Here is a 23,462-nt window from a genome sequence, read left to right as displayed (position 1 = left end):
TTGTATTAAGGTACAAGTGAATTTACTTTAATTATAAAGATTAAAGACAAGCTAAAATGTGGAAGTAAAGTAAATAAAACGACACAAGATTTTGTTAACAAGGAAACCGCAAATAGAGAAAAACCCCGGGACCTAGTGAGGTTCTGAATACTCTCAGAATTAAGCCGTTATACAAAGAACACTACCAACTTCATATATTTGAGACCAAGTAAACTACCCCTAGATACTTAGTTTCCTCAGTATCCATGTGTGTTTAACCAATTTGGCCAACACACGTGATTCGTAAGATATACTCCACTATCTTAAGTTGCTTCACCCATAGTAAAAACTTCTTCCGCTCAACTCATTTGGATTGCATTCCGAAACAATAAAGGAATGTATTCAGTAACTGCTCTCTCAATCTTAATAAGTAAATCATAGATTTAGTTGAGTCAAACAAAGGCTCTTCCTCCTTTGTTTGGATTAGATCAACCAAGATCTGGATTTTCAAAATAACCAGATCCAGGTCTAAAAAATAACATATTAGGATCCTAAAAAAACCACCAAAGGATAGCTTGATGATCTCTATGACTAGCAATAAGTTGTCTATCAAAAGATAAACAAATCTAAGTCTGATCCCAGACGATCAAGTATGTGCATGAAGTAAATCACAAAGATATGAAACCAATAATAAATATTATTATCTTCAAATCTTCAATGTCTTCTTTGTAATGACACAAACAGACTTGATTCCCCTTATGGTCGTTTACACACAACGCATTGTATGTTGACAAAGGATGATCACAAGTCTATTGTCAGATCTAAAAACATATCTGAATTACTGTCAAACCTTGATCTAGTTTGAGTGTAAGAGAATGTTCTCAAAAATAATCAAACTAGGTGCAATCAAGATCTAACAAATGTTATTCAATAAAATAAATAATTGAGGAACTAAAATAACAATGCAAATTCTAGTTTCCCACCAACGGTACTATCTAAACGCTTATTGATCCTACAAAAGTACTTAAACTAGTGGACGTAAGAGACTTCTCCTAATTAGGTTATTATCCTCTCCAAGATAGCATTACGAGTAATACTATTAGTCGGGTACCGTTACAAAATGAAGTGCATGCGTCATGATAAGTTTGTAAAAAGAACAAACTTCACTATTTATTGACCAATGGAAATTGGCACTAAGGAGTTTTCATACTGAAAATATTCTCAAGATATACAATAAACAATAATTTTCGTATTCGTGTAATTCCAACCAAGATTTGTTTAATTCCAACCAATATCCAACTGTTATACCGAAATCCCTCATGGATGACAACTCAATATTAGCTGGTATACAAGTATACTTTTCTAGTATATCTTTCAGAGATATGTTTTACTTGCTTGAAAAGTAAACATATATGTATATATATTCAAAAGTCTCAAAAGAAGATTCTTAAACATTTCTGTTTAGGATCTCACCTTGAATATCAAGGAATATCTTTGAACAATAAAAGAATAAAATTTTGCACATGTTCAAACTATTCACTCGGTCGACATCTTGAACTTTCCTAAATAAAAAACCCATAATCCGAAAATTACATAAACACTAGGGGATACGTGAAACCAAAAATATATATTTGCTATAGGGATCACTCTTGCTATAGATCTGAAATAAGGATCGGTCTTGCTATAGATCACCAATAGGAATCAGACAACTAATCCCATGAATCCTTTCAACTACGAAACAAGTTTCACAAGTCTACTTCCTTAAACTCATGTAGTTAAACATAATTTTTAGGTATGAAATCAATCATAAGTTGGTTACACAATCTAGTAACAAATTACAAAGACAGTGTATGTGCCGCAATAATGAAGTTCAAAACATAAGTGTTATGCTTCATAGTTTAATATATATAAGTTGTGATACAACATGTATATTCTTCCTTGACACTCTGGTCATAATAAGATGATCAAGTCTTTAATACTAGAGTTTCATATATATGTAACTTTATATGTTATGTCTACAATCTAAACGACTTGAAAGTAAGGTAGATATAAATGAAAACAATTCAAGTCTTACATTACTAACCTCGAGCAAAGGATAATGTGTTCGTTGTTGTGAATAAGTCTTTAGATTCTCCCGGTCTTCAGAGTAATACTTGTATGTCTCAAGATTTCTAGACTTCCTAGTCTCACCTAAAAAAGTTGACTTTAATAATCTAATCAAACGACTTTTGAGTTTTGAAACTAAAATATGACAGCCAACCTTGACATACCGACGTTTGGAGAATTCAACCGAGCAATGCTCAAGAACAAACTTATTCTATCTCGAACGAGTCGTCCCTTTTATGAACAATTCAATCTACAAATAAAAAATGATGACAATATGTACATCAGATATAATTTCTTCATAACTCAGATTTTGTCTATTTATTTCCAATGTTGAGAAATATTTTCAGAACGAAGAGCAAACCTTAAAAAGTAAAATCTAATCTCTGATGTCTGAAAATTCAATCTACAAAACTTAATCTTACAAACAAAATATGGTCATCATTAATACATGTTCTTGAAAATTTGATAAGATTCATTATTGACAAATTAGTCAGGAGATTTCATCATCAAAATCGATTTGAAAAATAAACTTATCTTTTCTCATAATTTGAATTCAATTAAGAGTTGTTAGTTGATTGATTATGAAATCAAATTTTAGGAAAAAAGCCTTTTACGGTATCAAAAAGCTCAACTACAAATTACTTTCAATTTTTTGATCTGATTTGAAATCAGAGATTAATTCGATCCATAATTACCTCACCGTCTTATTATTTTTATAATAATAATCGAAACATACATACACACAAAACCTTAATTTTGTTCTTCGATGATCGAATTTTTAATCATTTTTCGCGATTGAAAATCAGACTTCAAATTGCATTATCTGTTCTTAAAAGATTTAGTTTGGATTTTGGATCTGATACAAATATACGTTCTTAAAAGAATGTAATGACTTTTTAAAAATTACATTTGTTTTGCCGTAATCATACATAAATTACATTTTTTTACCGTAATCGCTCAGAAGAAAAGAACATTAGTTAGTCATTATTACCCAAGTTTTATGGAATGCTAGTAACTTATGTATTCGATACCCTCTCATTTTCAATTGGTTAAGGCAGTATTTTTAATCATTTACCAAGATTCGTTTTTTTAGCCAGATCATAAATACTACCATAGTAACTAGTAAATAACTAGGACGGGCTATGAGCATAAGAGACACTAGCATTGATATGATTTAAAGAAAAATCAATTATATCAACAGAGATATTGCTTTTCCAAATCAAAGATAGTCCTATAGCAATGACACTAACCCCTTCTGGTTCAACAAACCAATAGCTAATGACATTTACCTCAGTCATGATTTTCTTTAATTTCTCTTTTTCCTGCTTAGTTTCGTATAGGAAGATAATGACAAGATTTTGTTTTGTTTAGCAGGAAGATAATGATAACCAAAAAAATGATTAGGTATTTTTGGTTATCTTTTTGTACTAATCCCTTGACAATTCCAAGTCAAGAAAGTAAAAAATTGCTAGAAATATGAGACAATAAGGTACTTGAAAATGTGTGTTCTAGCTAAAGTCTCGAAGGAAATAAAGATAATGTCAAATATCCAATCATATGTGCAAAAATGTGATCATGTGAGAAATTATGTAAAAAAATTTGGTAGAATATGATTTAGAAAAGTTACCACAGTTGCAATTGAAGAGTTTTCCAGGATACCATTAGACAAAGCAGCATTATCATCAGTCATCTTCATCTCTCCATCACCATTGGATTCCTTGTTTATTTTCAAGATTTCAGGTTCCTCAGGATGCATGTTTTTTTCCTCTTTGGTTTAGTGTAAGTCCCCTCGGTAAGTGATAAGCATTAAATTGCTACATTTTATACTCATATTTATATTTGTTAGAACTCGATATTTTGACTAATAACACTATTTAGTGCTTTCGTAGGAAATACTATCGTTTCCGATCAATGAAAGTATAAACTGTTTAATCAGAAGCTAATTGCTGTTTGAGATGAAAGGGGCGAAATGTAGCTGGCCTCGTATTTCAATATATCAGCAGCATGAAGTCATTCCACGATGAGACAAGGAATTGTTTCTCCAGTAAAACACATGGATGCTCAAGAGGTGTGATGTGGCAACTTTAGAACAGATGTTGCTTGCAAAGGGGCATCAGGTATATTCAGATTTTACTAAAATAGTTTTCTTTCACATTTGTGGTGGGAGATGAAACTGTGGTGCGAGAGGAGAGTTCAAGGAGATAAAACATCAGGGCATTACGGTGCTGTTGGATCTATGATTTTGAGTCTTCAAATGGCTGAAATCGCATGGGTGCATGGGACCGAAATAATCAAAGGACAGAAGATGGAGAAATCAGAATTACTTGTTCGAGATAGATCGAATTGGCTGCTGCCACTAATAAGCCATGGCAACGAAGGAAGTTGCAACTGATGTTGGCTGTTTGGAATGGATGAAGGCTTGAGAAGACATACGAATAGATGGCTGCTGCTGGTATCAAGAAAAGAAAAGAAAGCTTATCGACTACAAGCTTTGAGTCATGGAGCTGTATGGAGTCCCAGTCGTTCGAAGTGTTGATTACTGCAACAACAGAGGATCTGTGGCGTTGGGACAGTTAAGAATGAATGTGTTCTTGCAGGCTGAGATGAGTGCATGGGCTGGACGGTAGTAAAAAGGAATCGGCAGCAAATAAGTGGAAGTGCAATGCGTGTTTGCTCGAGTGGAGTTGATATTCGGTGAGGAAGAAGTTGGTGCTGTGGACCTGGTAGGAAGGGCAACAGATGGACATAGAATTATTGCCGGTCTTTTATGTACATGTCAGATGCCAGCTGGGGTCGAAAATCGGAAGTTGTCAATGTCGTGGCCAAGGTGAAGATGCAAATGCGAAGAAGAAAGGCAGTAGTGATGGCGGAAACCAGTGCAGTTTTGGTAATTTATCATATGAATTTTGGGATATCTAGTGTTGCGTTCAATAGTTTTGCAGCCGACGAAGTTTACTCATTTTTGCAGCAGTTGGACTCGTGGAACACTCCTCATCACATTTCGTCAGTTGACTACGTGAGGGTGCGAGTTCGAGATTTTATAGATAGACGCAGGTGATGAAAGAATAAAATGAGTGGAGTCTGTTCACTGTGTGTCGATGGAGCAAACGAAGAAGCTTCTGTTACATTAATATCCAGCTGGTGTTTTGAAGAATAAAGAAGATGGAGATTGTTGTAGCCGAGATATGGATAGACACAATATATGGGTTCTTAGGATGGTGTTGGCCAACTTCCGAAGGAGTAACGAAGGAATTAACTTGGTTTTGTAAACTGGGTCTATTATTGGACCGGCCTAGACTGGGCCCATTGGAGGCAGAGATTTCACTAGGTCTTCTGACGACTCCTTGATAGGATATAGAGAAAAAAAAGACAGAGCACACGGAGGAGGAGGGAGGCGCGGAGAGAGAGCCATGAACATGGAGACAGGGGTTTGCGATTTTGATTATTATATTCTTATCATGTCTTGTTAGTTTTCCATGTTAGGGCGACGAATGAACTTGTAGATGTTATTTTATTTTGTGTTCTTAAACAAAGTCAATTTTTGGTGCTTAATAATGTTTGAGTGTTTCATTAATGGATTTTGGTTTATAACTATTTCATGATTCATACCACGTATAAATTCATAGTTGGATACATCAAGTTTTTGGCGCCGCTGCCGGAGAGTGGTTGCAAAATACTCTCTCGTTGATATCTTGTACATAGTTTATTTTATTTGTATTTTATTTTTTGTACATAATTTATTTTTGTTTTTCTTTTATTTTTCTTTTAGTTCTTTTTACATGGCTTATTTGATTTTTCTTAGGTACCTAAGTCTGAAGTGCGGAGATTGAAATCGGTTACTGGCTAGAAAGTAAGTACTTGATATTCTCGCAAAGCTTTTACAAGGTGAGTTATTGGGTGAATTTTACTTTATATTATGGTTTCTAGTGAGTTGGCTTCTTTTATAGCCTTTTGGAATCTTACCAAAAGATCTCAGACAGAGGAGTCATCTGATATTTCATCTGAGGAGTGTGCATATGCACCTTCTCATTATCAGGAACCTATTAGAGCCGAGTCTGTAAATAATGATTGGAATTATACTCATAGGTATGATCATTCCGGACCTTGTGAAGGTTATGATCATTACCAACCTTACCCGGGTTATGAGACAAATTATGTCGCTTCCAATTATTATTCACATGCATATGAGTCACCGTATGAAAGAGAAAACCAATTTTACGGTGAACTATTTTCGTCTCTTTTATCTAGCATGGAACAATTGGTCAAACAAACTGAGTTATTTTCCATTGAATCTGCTAAAAGATCTGCCGAAACTGATAAAATAATTGCGGAACTTATGAAACCAGTAGAGGATCGTCGTTTATTCGATGATTCAAGTTCTGATTTTTCTCATATTGATGACACTAATAATAAAACCGTTGTAGATGATGAATCAATATGCTTTGAGGATGATGATGGACTTGACGCTGGTAATGATTTTAGGAATTCTAAATCTATTGTATCTTATCCAACTCATGATCATATTACTGATTATTTTCCTATTCAAAAGGACGAGAGTTGTATTAGAGACAATATTTATTCAGATTATGATGATTTAGAAGAACCTGTTTATACAAAAGATACTATTGTTCAGTCTAATGACAAGACAATAGATGTTCATAATGAAATACCTTCTAGTCATCCAGATAGTGGGATTCCTATAATTCACTTAGTTGCGGATAACAATGAGGCGATTATTCATGATATTGTGGATCCATTGAGCTCATGTTTTGCCGACCCATCTTGTGATTTCCTAATTGCTGATATGAATGTTAATCAGATTGATACTGGTACTGTTAATTTTGAACCAATTTCAGTTTGTTTAGCCCATTTTGCAGACTCCGAAGACCCTATGCTTATTGACATTGTCAATGCATTGCGGTCTCCAATAAATAATATAGGCAACTCAGCAACGGAAGTTATTTCCGCGGACTTGGAACCAGATTTAGGGTATACAATTGGTGCTGAAATTTCTAAACAAACTTTATATGTTATTCATGAATCTGATTTAGTTCGTGTGAGTGAACATGATTGGACAAGTTGGAATTGTATTCCTATTACTGCAGGGGTGTATTGAATTTGGTTAGTTTTCTGGATACTAATCATTCTTATTGCAGGATTATATTTTCAGCTGACCGGATTTGTTGGGTTGATCACCAACTTTTCAGACTCTATATATATGATAGGCAACGTATTTTGGGGTACAAACTCACCATGTTTGAGATTACGTGCTACTGAAAGCAGGGAAACAAATACCTTTCGCTTCATGGGAGTCAACCCATCAGATTTGTTCCCTTTACTCTATCTTTTTTTTTAGTTGTCTATTTTTTTTACATACCACTTTCCCACCTTAATTTCTACGTTGGATGACTCAATTACGTTGAGGACAACGTAATGTTTAAGTGTGGGGGAGTTACACTTTCGTTAGGAATTTTGATTTTAAAAAAAAAATAAAAAAAATAATGAATGATATGACCAGCTGTTGAGCGGGTCTAAAAAACATAATAATAATTTTACATTACATGACCAGCTGTGGAGCGGGTCTCTAAAAAATTTGCACGACATGATCAGCTGTTGAGATGGTCTTTCTGATTATCCGTCTCGTTGTTTAGCATACATTTCTCGATATCCAGCTGTTGAGCGGATATTTCTTATCTATCCGTTGTTGAACGGATATCACTTTTCATATCCAGCTGTTGAGCGGATATTTATCCAGCTGTGTAGCGGATATATTCTTTGTTTTGCTCGAGGACTAGCAAAATATTCAAAAATGATGTGATTTTTGATTGTCGTTGTAGTAATAAGTTTCGGACTCTAAGAATTGTCAAGACTAAATTTAAAGGTTTAAATAAAATAATAAATAAAAGAGAGATTTACTTGGACTAGGATTCCACCGAATTCATAACATGAGGTTCAATTATTTATTCTCAACAATTATCGCTCAATAAATAAAGTAACACAGACTCTTATTTTTGCCAAATAAAACATCTAAGCAAGCATGACCCATCAAATAAAATGATAACTAATTAATCAAAATCATAATTCTAATTTTAATTAGTGCAAAAGTCAAATAAATACTAAAATAAATTCACCCATTTATGATATTCAGCTTCCTCCGTCGACCCAGTGTAGGGGTATAGCTTCTCATGATATAAACACACTCAAAAATATAATTCATAGCTCAAATGGTGTTTTTATTAAAGGAAACTAATAATGCAATGAATCTGCAACGCTGGAAGATCGCTACAAAAATCACCGTTACAAGAGTTGTTGCAAATTCAAACTAAGCGTGTCAAATTCCTACCTAGTTTGAGTATTCATTTTCACAAGAGCAATGGGTTCGCTTCATTGGCAACCTCGAAATCAAAGTTTGGTTTGGGTTTGCATCTCTAGGTTTCTCATAAGCGCATTTGTTAGAGCAAAATGCCCTTTAATAGTGTAGTTAATTTACTTGTGCTGAAAACTCACAAAGATGAAAGAAATAAGACAGATAACTAAATGGAAAACATTAGAAGGACCTAACTCTAATTTACTAATTATGCCAGCTAAAAAAGATAAAGTCAAAACCAATCTAACGGTTGGCAAACTGGTCCAACGACTGATAACCTGCTACCTTATTAAGCTCTCCCACATAGTCGTGCGGGATAGCACTGCTCACAAAGTTATCATTGAAACAACTTTTAAGCTTGATGGATACATAATTCATGAACAAATTGGATATTTATAGTTTTGGTTTATTATGCTTCCATTTTCTTCTCCCATGGGATGCTTTTCCCCAGGATTCCCATTTAAAAGGTCACATTTCCTGAGTTGTAACTTTTTTTTTGGGCTTTCATCCAAGGCATATATGTAGCTCGTGCTCCGTAGTTATTTCTATGGGTGTACAAAGATCAACGTTAATGTGTGCCAACCCATGAATTTCTGGTTTTGGTCTGGTTGCTCCCGACCATAATGAGTCGCTTGATAAGTGTTTCTCGAAAAAAAAAAAATATATATATATATATATATATATACAAAATAAGTGTTTCGCTCAATTGTCTATCCCCATTCATCCTTTTTCATTTGGCTGAAAAAAATGAGCACATTCCGAGACTTATAACATCACCATCTACTACTTTGAAAGTGATCCTTTGAAAATCAACATTTTTTAACCATTAAAATTGAGGCCCGTTGAAAAATCAACTTTTTTTAACCATCGAAATTAAGGCGGGTAGATTACGAGATTTAGTATTTCGGAATGCCCTCATTTTTACTAGGTATGTAGAGCTTCGCAAGAGGATTATATCCCTATTTGCTTCAAATCCTTACCGCTTATTATTTAAAAAATGACGTGAAAAACATGAGATAGTGTAAGACTTGGAGTATGAGAGGATCCCTCCTCAAAGAAAATAAAGATAAAACTTTGTACATAAAACGATGATGCGGGCTTAAGAATCAAGGTCACGAAGAAAATCTAGTCTAGATTTTATTTTTATCCACTTAGCCATGTCATCATCCTATTATGACCTTAGTGCCTTGCATTTGAGATGACAAAATGTTGAATTTTTTTTAATCTTTATTAATTATTATCATATTATTTTAAGATAATTACCCCTTGCATTGGAGATGTTCTGTGTAATAGTATTTAGTTTGTTACACTTTCTTTACACTCTATTCTGTGTTATGTTTCTATTGGTCTGTTTTAGTGTGTGAGGTAGGCGTGTGTCATTGACTTTTATATTCCTGTTGACTATGTCTAAATCTATAAGAAACTTTGTTTCAATTGTTATGGTATCAGACTGAGAAACTTTTCTTTCTCGGGGTTTCTCGATCCGTCATGGACCTTTTCTTTTTCTTTGAGATCTTAATCACAACTTTTCCTATTTGTTTCTCTTTTAAAATTTTGAGCCTTTGTTTTTCTTTCTGAGATCTCAATTTTTCAATTCATTTTTCTCTTATATTTCATTCCATCTTAATGGCTCAACGTTCAATTTCGCAAAATTCCTTTCAATAAATTGCTTAATATCATCTCCTTCGAACTTAATAATGATAATTACCTCACCTGGAAATCATTGGTTCTTGCTTTATTTGCAAAATTTCGTATTAATGGCTTTCTCGATGGATCTATTGAATGTCCTGTTAAATATATACAATTCACAATCATCATACCGATGATATTGTTAATCCATCTTACACAACATGGAAATACGAGGGTTCCACAATCATTTTGCTACTCAATTCGTTGATTTATGATTGTGTTCTTCCTTATGTGGATGGAGCTACTTATGCGTATGATTTATGTGGCTGCGACTCATATAATTCAGCTGCGTACCAAACTTCAATCAATTAAATTGGGTAATGATTTTATTCAAACCTATTTGAATTCAATTAGGAAAGTTATTGATGCTTTAGCTGCTGCTGGATCTGTTGTCAGTGATGCTGACTGTGTTGTTATTACTCTATTTGGTCTTACTTTTGCTTATGACTCATTTTCTACCTCCATTCGTCTAAGATGTCAACCAGTAACTTGTGTTAAATTACATAATTTGTTTTTAGGCGAGGAAGTTGTGATTTATTCTAAGGCTGCTTCATTAGTTTTCGAATTTGAGAACAAGGATTTTTACTCTCAGTCTAGACCTCGTTTATCTAATTTCAACTATAGATTCTCTATTCATGTCAAGGGATGTGGTCAAGGTACAAATCAAAGAGGTAGGAAATATAACTATCCAACTTCTAGGGGATGTTATTCAAATACTAGAGGTGGTTATTCTTGTAGAGTCACATCATTACCTCATCCTGCTTCTTTCTCAAATAACAAGCCACCTTGTCAAATATGCAACAAGCTTGGCCATCTTGCTCATGAATGCTTAAATACAAGTGTGGAGCTAGAAACTTCACTAAGGGGAAGCAGAGTATTGCTAGGGGCGCAAAATATCAAAAATAGCTTGTAAGCTCAAAATATTAGAAATTCTAGGCTTGGAGGCTCAAAATATTAGAAATCATAGGCTTGGAAGCTAGTTTGGGAGGGTGTAAAATTGCACATATACTATTTCCATTGCACTAGCTCCGCCTATGCTCCAATAGATTTAACTTTGCTTATCATGGGAAAAAACCTCCTACAGATATTCATGTTATGCTTGCAATAGCAAGTATCTTTTGTGAGAATCTTTGGTATGCTGACAGTGGAGCCAATCATCATGTTTCTGCAGATGCTTTTCTAATGGAGGATTATACTTCTTATGATGGTTATGACTTCATTCAAACTGCATCTTGTGAAGGTATGTCCATTTATACTGTTGGTAATTCCATTATACACACTCCTACTAGGAAGTTCAATCTACAAAAAATTTACATGTTTCATAAGCATACACTAACCTTTTATCAGTCCATAGGTTTACACTGTCCAACCACTGCACCATAACCTTCTCCTCTGTTGGTTATACTATGCAGGATCTTCAAATTGGTAAGATTCCGTTGCAGGGACCACATAATAATGGCCTTTATCCTATCAACTTCAACGGTCCTATTCATACTCTTCATGCTAAAAGTGTCTCCTCCACCATATGTCATCATAGATTAGCTCATCCTTCTTTTCAAGTTTCGCAAAGAGTCTGTAATTCTCTGCTGTCTCTCCCAAATATAATTCAAACACCCCTTTTTCTATGAGGGTTGTCAATTTGGCAGGTCACGTAAACAACTTTTTTTTGTTTCTTGTAGATTTACTACTAGACCATTAGAATTACTTCATATGGATCTCTGGGTCCATCTCCAGTTCCTTCTAATAGTGGTTACTTATATTATGTAAACATTATTGATGACTACACCAAGTTCTGTTGGTAATTTCCTTTATATGCTAAATCTGATTTCAAGATAATTTTCTTCAATTTTAAAGCTAAAATCGAGAATCATATATGTCATAAAATTGCTACAATCAGAAGTGACGATGGTGACGAGTTTATCAATAATGAATTGGCTAGTTTTATTGCTTTACATGGAATTAGGCATGGAATTACTTGTCCTTACACCGCTAAGCAAAATGATGTTGCTGAGGCTAAACATAAGCATGTTTATGATATTGGTGGGACATTTTTCATTCAAGCAAACTTACCTGAATGTTTTTGGGTTGATATTTTCATGACTGCCGACTACATTATCAATAAATAACATAACCTGATCAATTGGTTTTAAAACTCCTTTTGAAATGCTTTTTCGCAAGCTTCATGATTATTCTTTTCTTAAAAGTTTTGTCTGCTCTTGTTGCCCATGGCTTAGACCTTATGTTGATAACAAACTTGATCCCAGAAGTGTATCTTGTATATTTCTTGTTTACAATACCAATCAGAAAGGCTATAAGTGCTTAGAACCTGTCAGTGTAAGGTTTATATTTCTCGACATGTGGTTTTTAATGAATATCGTTTTCCTTATCTATCTTTTGTCTCCAAACCACAACCCACTTGTACTCTTTTCACTCAATATGCTTTTACCTATGACTCTTCAACATTGACTTCAGTCGATTCACCACCCACTTCAGTCAATGCTGATTCTACTTCTGTTGTGACTACATCCCTTACTCCTGAATCTACTTCTTTAGTTGTATCTTCTGAGATTACACATGTTACTTCATTGTCTTCCTCAGTGGTTGTCTCTAATGCTCATTCTATGCATACAATAGGAAAATATGGTATTGTTATAACAAAGGTGTATTTTGATTCTCATCATCCTATTTACACAACTCTCATATATAAGGCTTTATCTGTTACTCCCACTTGTTTTTCTACTGCTAAAAGGAGAGTGTCCATGTTTGATGAATATAATGGTACTTGGACCTCAATGCCCTTTCATTCTGGTCATCATGCTATTGGGTGCAAATGGGTGTATAAAATTAAGCAGAAAGCTGGTGGATCTGTTGAGAGGTTCAAGTCTAGGCTTGTAGATGAAGGTTTTCATCAGCAACCTGGTCTGGATTTTAAGGAGATATTCGACCTTGTTGTTAATCCAACTATAATCAGACTTATCCTTGATCTAGTTGTTCACTTTAATTGGAAAATCACTCAACTGGATGTGAGCAATTCTTTTCTCCATGGTGACTTGAAATAAGAGGTATACATGACTCAGCCACATGGTTTTGTGGATCCTGGTCATCTTGACTATGTTTGCAAGCTTCACAAATCTTTGTATGGCCTCAAACAGGCACCTAGGGCATGGTATGACAAATGGCTCTCTGTTTTGCTCTTTTGTTGCTTCTGATGCTGATACTTCTATTTTTGTGCAACCTCAAGGAAAGTTCATTACTATAGTGTTGGTTTATGTGGATGATATTCTATTGACAGACAACTCTGCTTCTTTATGTACTAAACTTCTTGATACTCTAACTCAAAAGTTTCCTGTTAAGAATTTAGCGGATCTACATTTCTTATTAGGGCTTGAAGTAAAGAGAAATTCCACTTGCTTATTCTTGTGTGAAACTAAGTATGCTATTGATTTGCTTGCCAAGTTCAATATGGTGGGTACTAAACCTTGTTCTTGTCCAGTTTTTTTTTTCTCAAAAGTTGAGCAGCACATATGGTGGCCCTCTTGATAATCCAACAGAGTACAGATCCTTGGTTGGAGCACTACAATACCTGACTTGGACTATACCTGAGTTATCTTAATTACTCTGTAAATCAGGTCTGTCAGTTTATCCACAACCCTACTTCAGTTCATTTTGTGGTAGCTAAGAGGATTTCTAGTATGTGAAGGAGCTCTAGATCATGGATTATTCTTCTCCAAGGGATTACATGTTCTTTAAGGTTTCACTGATATTGATTGGGCAGGTTCACCTGTTGATAGAAGATATGTTGTAGGCTAGTGCATTTTTTGTGGTAATAGTACCATCTAAAAAGAAAGTTACAGTTGTTAAATCTTCCACATAGGCAGAGTATAAGGCTATTGCACACATGATGCAGCTGAACTTGTCTGGATTTGCCAATTTCTTTTCAGGATTTATAGATTTTGATTCATATACCACCTCACCTGTATTGTGATAACAACAGTGCTTTACCTCTTACATCTAACCCTGTTTTTTAACAGCAAGATGAAACACATGGCCTTGGACTTCCATTTTGTTGAGAATTGGTGCAAGTTAACAATCTGGAGGTATCCTAAAAAAAATCTCCAATCTTTATCGGGTTACAGATATATTCACTAAGAGCGTCCACAATGGACGACTAAACCCGAATATAGTGTCCAGTGGATAGGCGCAGTGGGACGGACCATCGATCAAAATTTGATCAAAGACTAAAATCCAGACCAAATTTGGTCGCCAAATCCAAATATAATCGGGCGCTTATATAGTCCACGCCCCATAACCAGGCGGACGTATAGTCCACGTCCCACCCCAGGCGGACGTATAGTCCACGCCCCACACCAGGCGAACGTATAATGCACGCCTGTCTTTTTTTTTTTCTTCTTTTGTGTGGGGCGGGCTTAATACCTCCGCCCCACTCTTTACAAACTTCAAATGCATGGGGCGGGCATAATACCTCCGCCCCACTCTTTACAAACTTCAAATGCATGGGGCGGGCATAATACCTCCGCCCCACTTTTTTTCTTTTTACTTTTTTTTCTACACCGGGCGAACGTACACTCCCCGCCCACACCAGGCGTTGGTATATTCTACGCCCCACACCAGGCGTTGGTATAATGTCCGTCTGACCAAATTTAGTTTTTCCACCGTAGGGTCACACATCAGATTAAACCCAAAATTTGGTCTTTTTTTTCCTCTCTGGTCTTTGGTTATACTCGCACCACTGCAGTTGCTCTAAGGGTTTACATGGACCACGCTACTTGCTTCCTAAAGAAAAGCTGTGTGTGTTTTATGCTTCTCAACTCAAACATCTCAGCTTGGGGGTGGGGTGGGGGGTGATTGGGGGTAATAATGTTTAGTTTGTTACACTTTGTTTACACTCTGTTTTGTGTCATATTTCTAGTGGTTTGTGTTAGCGTGTGAGGTGTGCATGTGTCATTGGCCAATAATATTTACTTTGTTACACTTTCTTTACACTCTGTTATGTGTCGTGTTTCCATTGGTATGTGTTAGTGTGTGAGGTGTATGTGTGTCACTGACCTTTATATTCCTGCTGACTCTGTCTAAAGCTGTAACAAACTTTATCTTCATTTTATCGAACCCGTTTCAACCGCTATCTCTACAAAGTGGTGGATTTAAGATTCTCCTTCCTCAAGAAATATGATTTCTATTTCTTTTTTTTTTTTGAAAAGAAAATATTAGCTTCATTTATCTATACCATTCGTAGAAGGCTCTTGCAGGAAATTTTTGCAGGAAACATTACGATTCCCCGATGTCTTGAACGTGATTTCCTTCTCAGCTTCCAAACACGTTTTAGGAATCTACGCTTAGGTGGCCCTTATTTAAATGCTAGTCATTGAATAACACCTTCCTTATCGTATATCAAGCCGGTTTCGAGCCTTCCTAATGAGCTACCTCTCACGCGATCTTTCAAAGAGCGCGGAGAACGTTTATTTTCTTCATCAGATTTCTCTCCCAAACCTCATCGTTGTTAGGGTCAGGGCAAATTATTCAGTTCTCTCTCCGTCGCTGTAAACAATCAAGGGTTTTCTGAATCAATCAAAGAGACTAATTAGTTACTTTCTGTGAGAACCAGTAAACACACGATGGCTCATAGATTTCTTAGAGATCTAGAAGCGGATGGCTGGGAACGCTCCGATTTTCCCATTATTTGTGAATCTTGTCTTGGGGATAATCCTTACGTTCGAATGGTAAGATAAAATTCCTTGATTATTCTGTCTTTTATTCGGTTTTTTAGTGTAGATTCAAAACCCTAACCCTCAAAATTCATGAAATCCTTGAAAATTTCCTCAATTTTTTTTTGTCTTTAGTTAGATTATTTGTTTGTTTAATTTATCGTGTCTGGTTGTGTTATTAGAGCTTGTAGTACTTGGAATTTGATTTTATAATTTTATTGATTCTATAAACCCTAGTTTCTCAAATCTGAGCTACGTTTAATACCTTAGTTCTGAATCTTTTGACTCTGTTTTGAAACCCTAGAGATGAGAAATTTGATATGATATAAACTCAACTATAGAGATGTACTTCAGTTTGGAAACTGTAGTGATAAACCATGATATGTATTGCAGCCCCTAGTGACAAGAAAGAATATTGCAAGCTCAATGGAAAATTAGTTAGAATAGTGATTAACATTTTATTTGCTTTGTTGGTTTGTACTATGCAGACTAAAGCAGATTATGATAAAGAATGCAAGATTTGTACACGGCCGTTCACTGTTTTTAGGTGGAGACCTGGTCGTGATGCCAGGTTTAAGAAAACCGAGGTATGCCAGACATGCAGTAAGCTTAAAAATGTGTGTCAGGTGTGTCTTTTGGATTTGGAGTATGGGTTGCCGGTGCAAGTTCGCGATACTGCTCTAGCCATTGATTCAAACGACTCTATTCCAAAGAGTGATGTCAATAGAGAGTATTTTGCTGAGGAGCACGATCGTAGGGTATGATTTATAGTTTCCATCTTCATTCTTTTATGTATTTGTTTATTGACTATGTTTTTATGTATCCCTGTACAAGCAGGGTTCTTAGCTAAATTATTTGCTATGTCTATGCTTACCGCAGGCTAGAGCTGGAATTGATTATGAATCTTCTTATGGAAAGGCACGCCCCAATGATACTATTCTGAAGCTACAAAGGACAACTCCATACTACAAGAGAAATCGAGCACATGTTTGCAGTTTCTTTGTTCGAGGCGAATGTACCAGAGGCGCTGAATGTCCTTATCGACATGAAATGCCCATTACTGGAGAATTGTCCCAGCAGAATATCAAAGATCGTTATTACGGGTATGTAATTTATCATATATGAGGCCTTAATTTGTTTCTCATCCAAGTGTCTCTGCCAGTATAACAGGGTTTTTTCCCATTATTTTCCTCCGATTCCTGTCTTTTTCCATGGTGACGGCACAAGCCATAATTTGATTTGGATCTCCTTGGAACCATTTACATATTATAACATTTTTACTTTCGGTTTATGTACTCTTGGTCTTTTGAGTTCCTTTACCTGAATAATACATGAAATACCGGACAAGTATATGGTCACATTTTTATTTAGGTTATTTTTATTTTCTCCTTAACCATTGAAACAACATATTCTTTATTGTCATACTTGGACAAGCACAAGGTATCAGTTGGATATATTAGCATCATTGATTGCTCATTTCTGTTGTTTGTATATTATTTGCAGGGTTAATGACCCGGTTGCAGCAAAATTGCTGAATAAGGCCGGTGAGATGCCGTCGCTTGCTCCCCCGGATGATCAAAGCATCAAAACTTTATACATTGGTGGGCTTGATGCCAGAGTCACTGAGCAGGACTTACGAGATAACTTTTATTCTCATGGAGAGATCGAGTCCGTGAGGATGGTACTCCAGCGAGCATGTGCATTTGTAATGTACACGACTAGAGAGGGTGCAGAGAAGGCTGCAGAAGAGCTCTCAAATAAACTGGTCATAAAGGGTTTGAGGCTTAAGCTTTTGTGGGGGAGATCACAGGCGCAGAGGGCAGAGTTAGAGAACCAAGACGACGAAGCTGCAAGACAGCAAGCACTAACTCATGGAGGGTTACTACCTAGGGCAGTCATTTCACAGCAGCAAAATCAAGTCCAACCCCCAGGGGCTCAAGACCAACCTTCAGCACCTATGTCTTATTTCAATATCCCACCTCCACCACAACCCGAGAGAGCTTATTACCCATCTATGGATCCTCAGAGGATGGGTGCTGTAGTTCCATCCCAGGAAGGCTCAAGCAGCGGTTCAAGTGGAATAATTGATCAAGGCATTCAGTACCCTTACCAGCGACCACCAATGCAAGGCCACTACCCACCTTATTATCCACCATATGGGTATATGGCTCCACCTCCACCTTATCAGCAGTACTCTCATCAGCCACTCCCTCAACCACCACCACCTATGGGAGCACAGCCTCAGCCTCCATATCACCAGCAACCTTCAGGGGCACCACAGCCTCAACCCCCATTTCAGCAGCAACAGTCTGGGGCAGCACAGCCTCAACCTCCACATGAGCACAAACTCTCAGATCCACCGGCATCGTCCAGTAACTAGTTTTCTTTTGGGTTGTCCTTGTTATAAAAATTCAGGTCCAAGTGGCCTTATTTGTATTTGAAGTTTTGATTATCGCTTCTTCCATTAGCTTTCTTTCATGTATCTGGCTTTTTCGCGCAAAACTGTATCCAGCTTTTCGTTCCTTATGTTCTTCTGATTTTTAGGAACTGTTGATGTAATTGCAACTGCTATAAAATACTGATCGAGACCAAAGAAGGGTAAACATGTTTTGATGCGAGCACAGTTTTATTCTTGTAAATTTTGTAGACAGTGGGGCTTGATTTGCTTTTGTAACATGGCACTAAGAACAGCACCTAAATTGGTTCCTTGATATCAAAAAGAAAATCTGACTTCACTAATAGCATCATCAGGAAGGCAACCCTGATTATGGAAAGTCTGGATAACTGCTGCTTTCATGAGAACTCATAACAATGAGATTGTTCTTTTGATTACTGCAGATAAAACCGCACCTTAGATGCAGAAGCTAAAGCTCTCCATGTTGCCTTGAATTGGACATGATAACTAAGCATCACTTCTTTTTATATCATCAGTGATTGCTATAAATCTAATTACAGCTGTTAATGGTTCTCATCCAAAATCTGCCATGAACAGGGGAGTTCAAAATCTCTTTCAATGCTGTTGTTCTTTACTTTCTAGTTAGAGTTGATGTTGTAGTTAAGTACAGTTGCAAGACTTTTTTATGTTCTGTTGATAGGTTAGCTAAAGAAGCTAGATTCACAGATTTTCGAACTTTCTCTTCTGAGACTCCGGGCTACAACCCAATAATTCCCCTAGTAATTTTGCTAGCAAGCGTTTATAAGAAAATAAAAATAAAAAGGAAAGATGACATTTTTTGGCAGGAGCAGCAAAAGATGACATTTCTGTAATCTGAATGACAGTTATTATCGACTTTTTTATACAACACAACTAACTGAGACACCAAAGTAAGATATACTTTTATACACCTGCTAATTAAGCCATGGAATTCTCCAAATTTCTTAAAGTGAATTTTATACACAAACAAAATGAGCCAATGACCAACTGCAATTGCTTCATTGCTTGTCAGCTAGTATAGTTCATTACACAAAGACTTCATCTTAAACTTGGCAGCGCTGCAATTTGCAAATTCGGTTTACTTCTAGTGGGAAGAGGCATGCTTCAGCAGAGGCAGGCAGCTCTTAGCACCGGAAGAAACATCCATAGATCCTCAAACCATCCATGGTGCGAATTTATACTGGCCAGAGGAGCACAAGAGTGAAATACCATCATACAAGTTCAATACAACCAATGGCCGCACCAGACCAAGACTAGCTTTCTAACTCGAATATAACAATGGAACTTAGGAAACCCACAAATTCTTTACTACTCTACATCAAAACATCACATCTGACATTCCATTCATATATTCATGATTCAGAAATTGAAGTACATGGATTTACTCAATACAGACATCAACAAAATAAAACTAAAGCGCCTATATGTATGGTGGAGAAATAAGACTAATACAGTGTTGTGGAGAGTTCTGCAAAGTCTTGTAGAGTTCCAGTGACAATGTTCTATGTACAGCACAACTACCAGTTGAAACATTGACAAACAATTACAAGTTGGATTGATCAGAAGACCTGCAACACAGGTCTTTTTCCAAGCCTTTTGATTTCTTTATCCATTTGACCGGTAAGCATCAAACCAAACATCTTGAAATCACATAAAAGAGACCAAAACGGATGTCTAAATGTCTCTGGGGTGTTCCCTTCAATAAAGAAATGACTATACCAAGCCAATCCATACCCAAATACAGGCGCAAACAAAATCAACCACCATTTGAAGAGAATTGCATTGATTATAAAGAAGATGGAAGTTACCGTACCAATGAAATGCCAACGACGAGTTGATGCTTTTGAATGTTGACTTACATACAAACTCCAAAAATCTTCTAGGCTTCTGGGATTCATGTCTTTTCCCAAAATCTTTAATTCCAATCTAAGTATCAAAGTAAGATCTCTAATATGGTTGACTCAAATTAAAACTGAACCCATAAATTATTGTTGAGATTTCGATTGATTTTTGGTGAAGGATTAGTGAGTGGGGAAGAATTGAATTGAATTGATTATCAGGTTTGAGGTCTCTTTTGTTGAGTGATGAAGATAACTTGTGAGAAAAAAAGAAATAAACCAAAAGGCAGTGGCACATGTTAGATGGGGTATAGCACTACCATGATAGTATAATGGCATTAAATAAATGTGGGGGCATGTGTTTTTTTTTTTTTTTTTTGTTGTTTTTCCTAATAAAGGAAGACGAGCTTAAAAAAGCCCGACAAATTTATTAACACTACCTCATTAAGTTGAGGTTCAAAGAGATACATGATTGTAGTGAAATATGAGCCGGTGATTTACAACTTTTGGTGATTTACAACTTTTGGTACACATTCAACCTTTGCATCAATGAAAGTAGAAGCTTCATGTTTTATCTCCAAGATGATTGAGCGAATACTCCAAGGAATATCACGAGAATCTCCTAATATTGCTGAAGTAACATTCTTCGCATCTCCTTCGAAGATTACTTTATTCACAGTTAAAGATTTTGCCAGCGAAACTCCTAGTTTGCACGCCATTGCTTCAGCCTGAACTGCTGAAGTAGCATCAAAAGTCGTTGTTTCACAACCCAAATAAATTCCTCTATGATCTTGAGCAAGTGCACCTGCAGCACCTTTATTTGAAACAAAAGCAACATCCGTATTGATTTTCACATAGGTAATGTCTGGAGGGATCCATTGTAACAACTGAGAACCCATATTTCCACTGCTTTGGTCATTAGAGCAATCAACCATACATAAACTTAGATCACAAGAGATTTTCTTAAGAATTTGGTTGACAGAAAATCCCACACCTGAGAACACTACATCATTCCTCATCTTCCAGATGTTACATAACACACAGACCTTGCGAGTAAAACTATATTCGAAGTCTTGTTCCAACCAACTTTGAATAATGTCATTAACATCTTCATAGAAACCATTATAGTCAATTACCAGAGACTGGTTATTAAAGATCATTCTCACAAAAGGGCAATCAAAGATTAGATGAAAGATTGTTTCTGGATTCTCTTCGCAGAAAGAACAAGTAACATCAATCTATGAATATTCATCTTGACTGCAATTCCATTATTTAGAACTCTCCATATAAATAGAAGAATTTTTGGTGAAATATTTTTGAAGGACCAAAACTTCTTCCATGGAAACTGACTGTAAGAATAAGAGACTGGAATATCATTGGAAAGAAGATGATAACATGATTTTGAAGAAAATTTACCTGAAGGAGTGCAAGACCAGGTAAGAATATCCTCTTATGCAGGATTGAGAAATATAGAAGTAATATGTTGTATAACTTCTGGCGAAAATTCTCTTGAAGAAGGATTAAATTCCAAGTGTTAGAATCCGTGCATATGAGGTCAGAGACCCTTTGAATATTTGTAGATAAAACCATATCCCTTGAAATCATGTGATCCATATGATTAGTTAACCACGGATCCTTACAAATTCCAACACTTTGCCCATTCGAGATTTTCCAGAAGATTTTCTTCTCCATAATCGGTCTGACTTCAAGCACTAATGTTCCATATAGCAGAACTTCTGTCATTCTTTTCTATCAACCAGAAACTTTCGTCTTTTAAGTATTTAGCTGATAGAAGTTCTACCCACAGAGCATCTTCTTATTCTAAAAATATCCAAACAAGTTTACAGATTAGAGATATGTTTATGAATTCCGCACTTCGTATTCCCAATTCTCACAAATCTTTTTGAAGACCAGTTTTCTGCCAGTTGAAGAAGTGAAGTTTCTTAGAATCAGCAGAATATCCCCACCAGAAATTTCTTATTATCTTGTCAATTTGGTTAGTCACACCCTTAATTTGGCAATAAGCAATACCCCATATAGAAGATTGGGATAATGCAAAGAACTGTTCTACCGGCATGATTAGTAAAGTGTTGCCTCCATCCTAAGTATCTGGTACCAAATTTATTCATTAAGAAGCCATATGTCGCAATCTTTTAATCAGATTTCAAAGGACAGATACCCAGATATTTATCATCCACCAACATTTCTCTAACACCAAGATCCTGAATTGTTGTTTGTTTTCTCAAATCAGAAATTCCTCTACTAAAATGAATTGAAGACTTGATGTAATTAATTTGCTGACCAGAGATACTAGCATACAGGGCCAGAAGTTTCTTCAGATTAGCAATATTAACTCTTGATTGCTCACCAAAGAAGAATAAATCGTCCGCGAACATCAAATGACTGATGTAGGAGCCCATGTATTTAACTTATAACTTTGATATAACCCTTGTTCTTCATATTGATGCATTAGGATTGATAATCTTTGAGAGAAAATGATAAACAAAGAAGGCGATAATGGACAACCTTGTCGTATTCCTCTTTGACTGTTAAAAAGGCCTTGAGGAGCACCATTCAAGTTGATATAGAAAGACATTGTTGTTACAGAGTTCATAATGAGAGAATGTGAAGAACCATGAATTCCCATTAAAAAAAGCATATCACTAAGAAAAATCCAACTTACTTTATCATACGCCTTTTCCATATCAACCTTTAGAGCAAAATGGCCATTACTTGCATAAGAAGCATCCATAGATTGTAATAATTCCTTAGCCACAATGATATTATCCAAGATTTGTCTCCCAGGGACAAAAACATTCTGTGATCTGCTGATGAATTCATTTAAGTATGGTTTGACTCTTTCAGATAGAATTTTGGCAACCGACTTGTATAGAACATTGAAAAGTAATGGCCAAGAATTTTGGCTAAGGAATTTTGGTCGATAATCTGAAGCACTTTCTTGATTCTTTATCTTTGGTACTAAAGAGATATGTGTGTGATTCAAAAGTTCAGGGAACACAACATCCCTAACGATCTTTTTGATAAGATTCACAACATCATTAGACACTATTGACCAACAGATGCTATTGTTTGCTAAGACACAATCCAATCTTTGTCTAATGTGACTTTTATAATATCTGACATTGCTCCAGGTATAAGCAGGTCCCGAGTAACCTAAATCCAATAAGTGATTCTGATGGATAAAGTTGTTGAAGTGAAAAATATTGGAATTTAGAACTGGTAAACATACACTTTTCTCTTGACTAGAAACAATAGCATTGAAATCACCAATAAAAAACTTACTCCCCTGGAAATTCTGCACATAA

The 23,462-nt window shown here is 35.9% G+C and overlaps 2 protein-coding genes across 2 annotated transcripts; one reads left to right on the top strand and one right to left on the bottom strand.

Annotated features, from left to right (window-relative positions):
- Window positions 1-15,394: 15,394 nt before the first annotated feature.
- Window positions 15,395-18,482, top strand: LOC113322442 (zinc finger CCCH domain-containing protein 40-like). Its single transcript, XM_026570521.1, has 4 exons — window positions 15,395-15,879; window positions 16,353-16,622; window positions 16,744-16,967; window positions 17,368-18,482. The coding sequence occupies exons 1-4, from the start codon at window positions 15,775-15,777 to the stop codon at window positions 18,242-18,244; spliced, it is 1,476 nt and encodes a 491-aa protein (XP_026426306.1). The 5' UTR covers window positions 15,395-15,774; the 3' UTR covers window positions 18,245-18,482.
- A 690-nt stretch (window positions 18,483-19,172) lies between these two features.
- On the bottom strand, window positions 19,173-20,431 carry LOC113320939. Its single transcript, XM_026568841.1, has one exon. It carries the CDS (start codon window positions 20,194-20,196, stop codon window positions 19,858-19,860), a length of 339 nt encoding a protein of 112 aa, XP_026424626.1. The 5' UTR covers window positions 20,197-20,431; the 3' UTR covers window positions 19,173-19,857.
- Between the last annotated feature and the right edge of the window lie 3,031 nt (window positions 20,432-23,462).

Source organism: Papaver somniferum, chromosome 11 (assembly GCF_003573695.1).
Source record: "Papaver somniferum cultivar HN1 chromosome 11, ASM357369v1, whole genome shotgun sequence".
Taxonomy (NCBI): Eukaryota; Viridiplantae; Streptophyta; class Magnoliopsida; order Ranunculales; family Papaveraceae; genus Papaver; species Papaver somniferum.
Note: the sequence above shows the minus strand (reverse complement) of the source record. Positions and strands in the feature narration are given on the sequence as shown.

Bases quoted from the DNA above. Each gene is read 5' to 3' on its own strand.
- LOC113322442 (XM_026570521.1), top strand. From the start codon at position 15,775: ATGGCTCATAGATTTCTTAGAGATCTAGAAGCGGATGGCTGGGAACGC. The intron at 15,880-16,352 runs GTAAGATAAAAT...TGTACTATGCAG, and splicing joins ATAATCCTTACGTTCGAATG to ACTAAAGCAGATTATGATAA. The intron at 16,623-16,743 runs GTATGATTTATA...TGCTTACCGCAG, and splicing joins CTGAGGAGCACGATCGTAGG to GCTAGAGCTGGAATTGATTA.
- LOC113320939 (XM_026568841.1), bottom strand. From the start codon at position 20,196: ATGAATCCCAGAAGCCTAGAAGATTTTTGGAGTTTGTATGTAAGTCAA.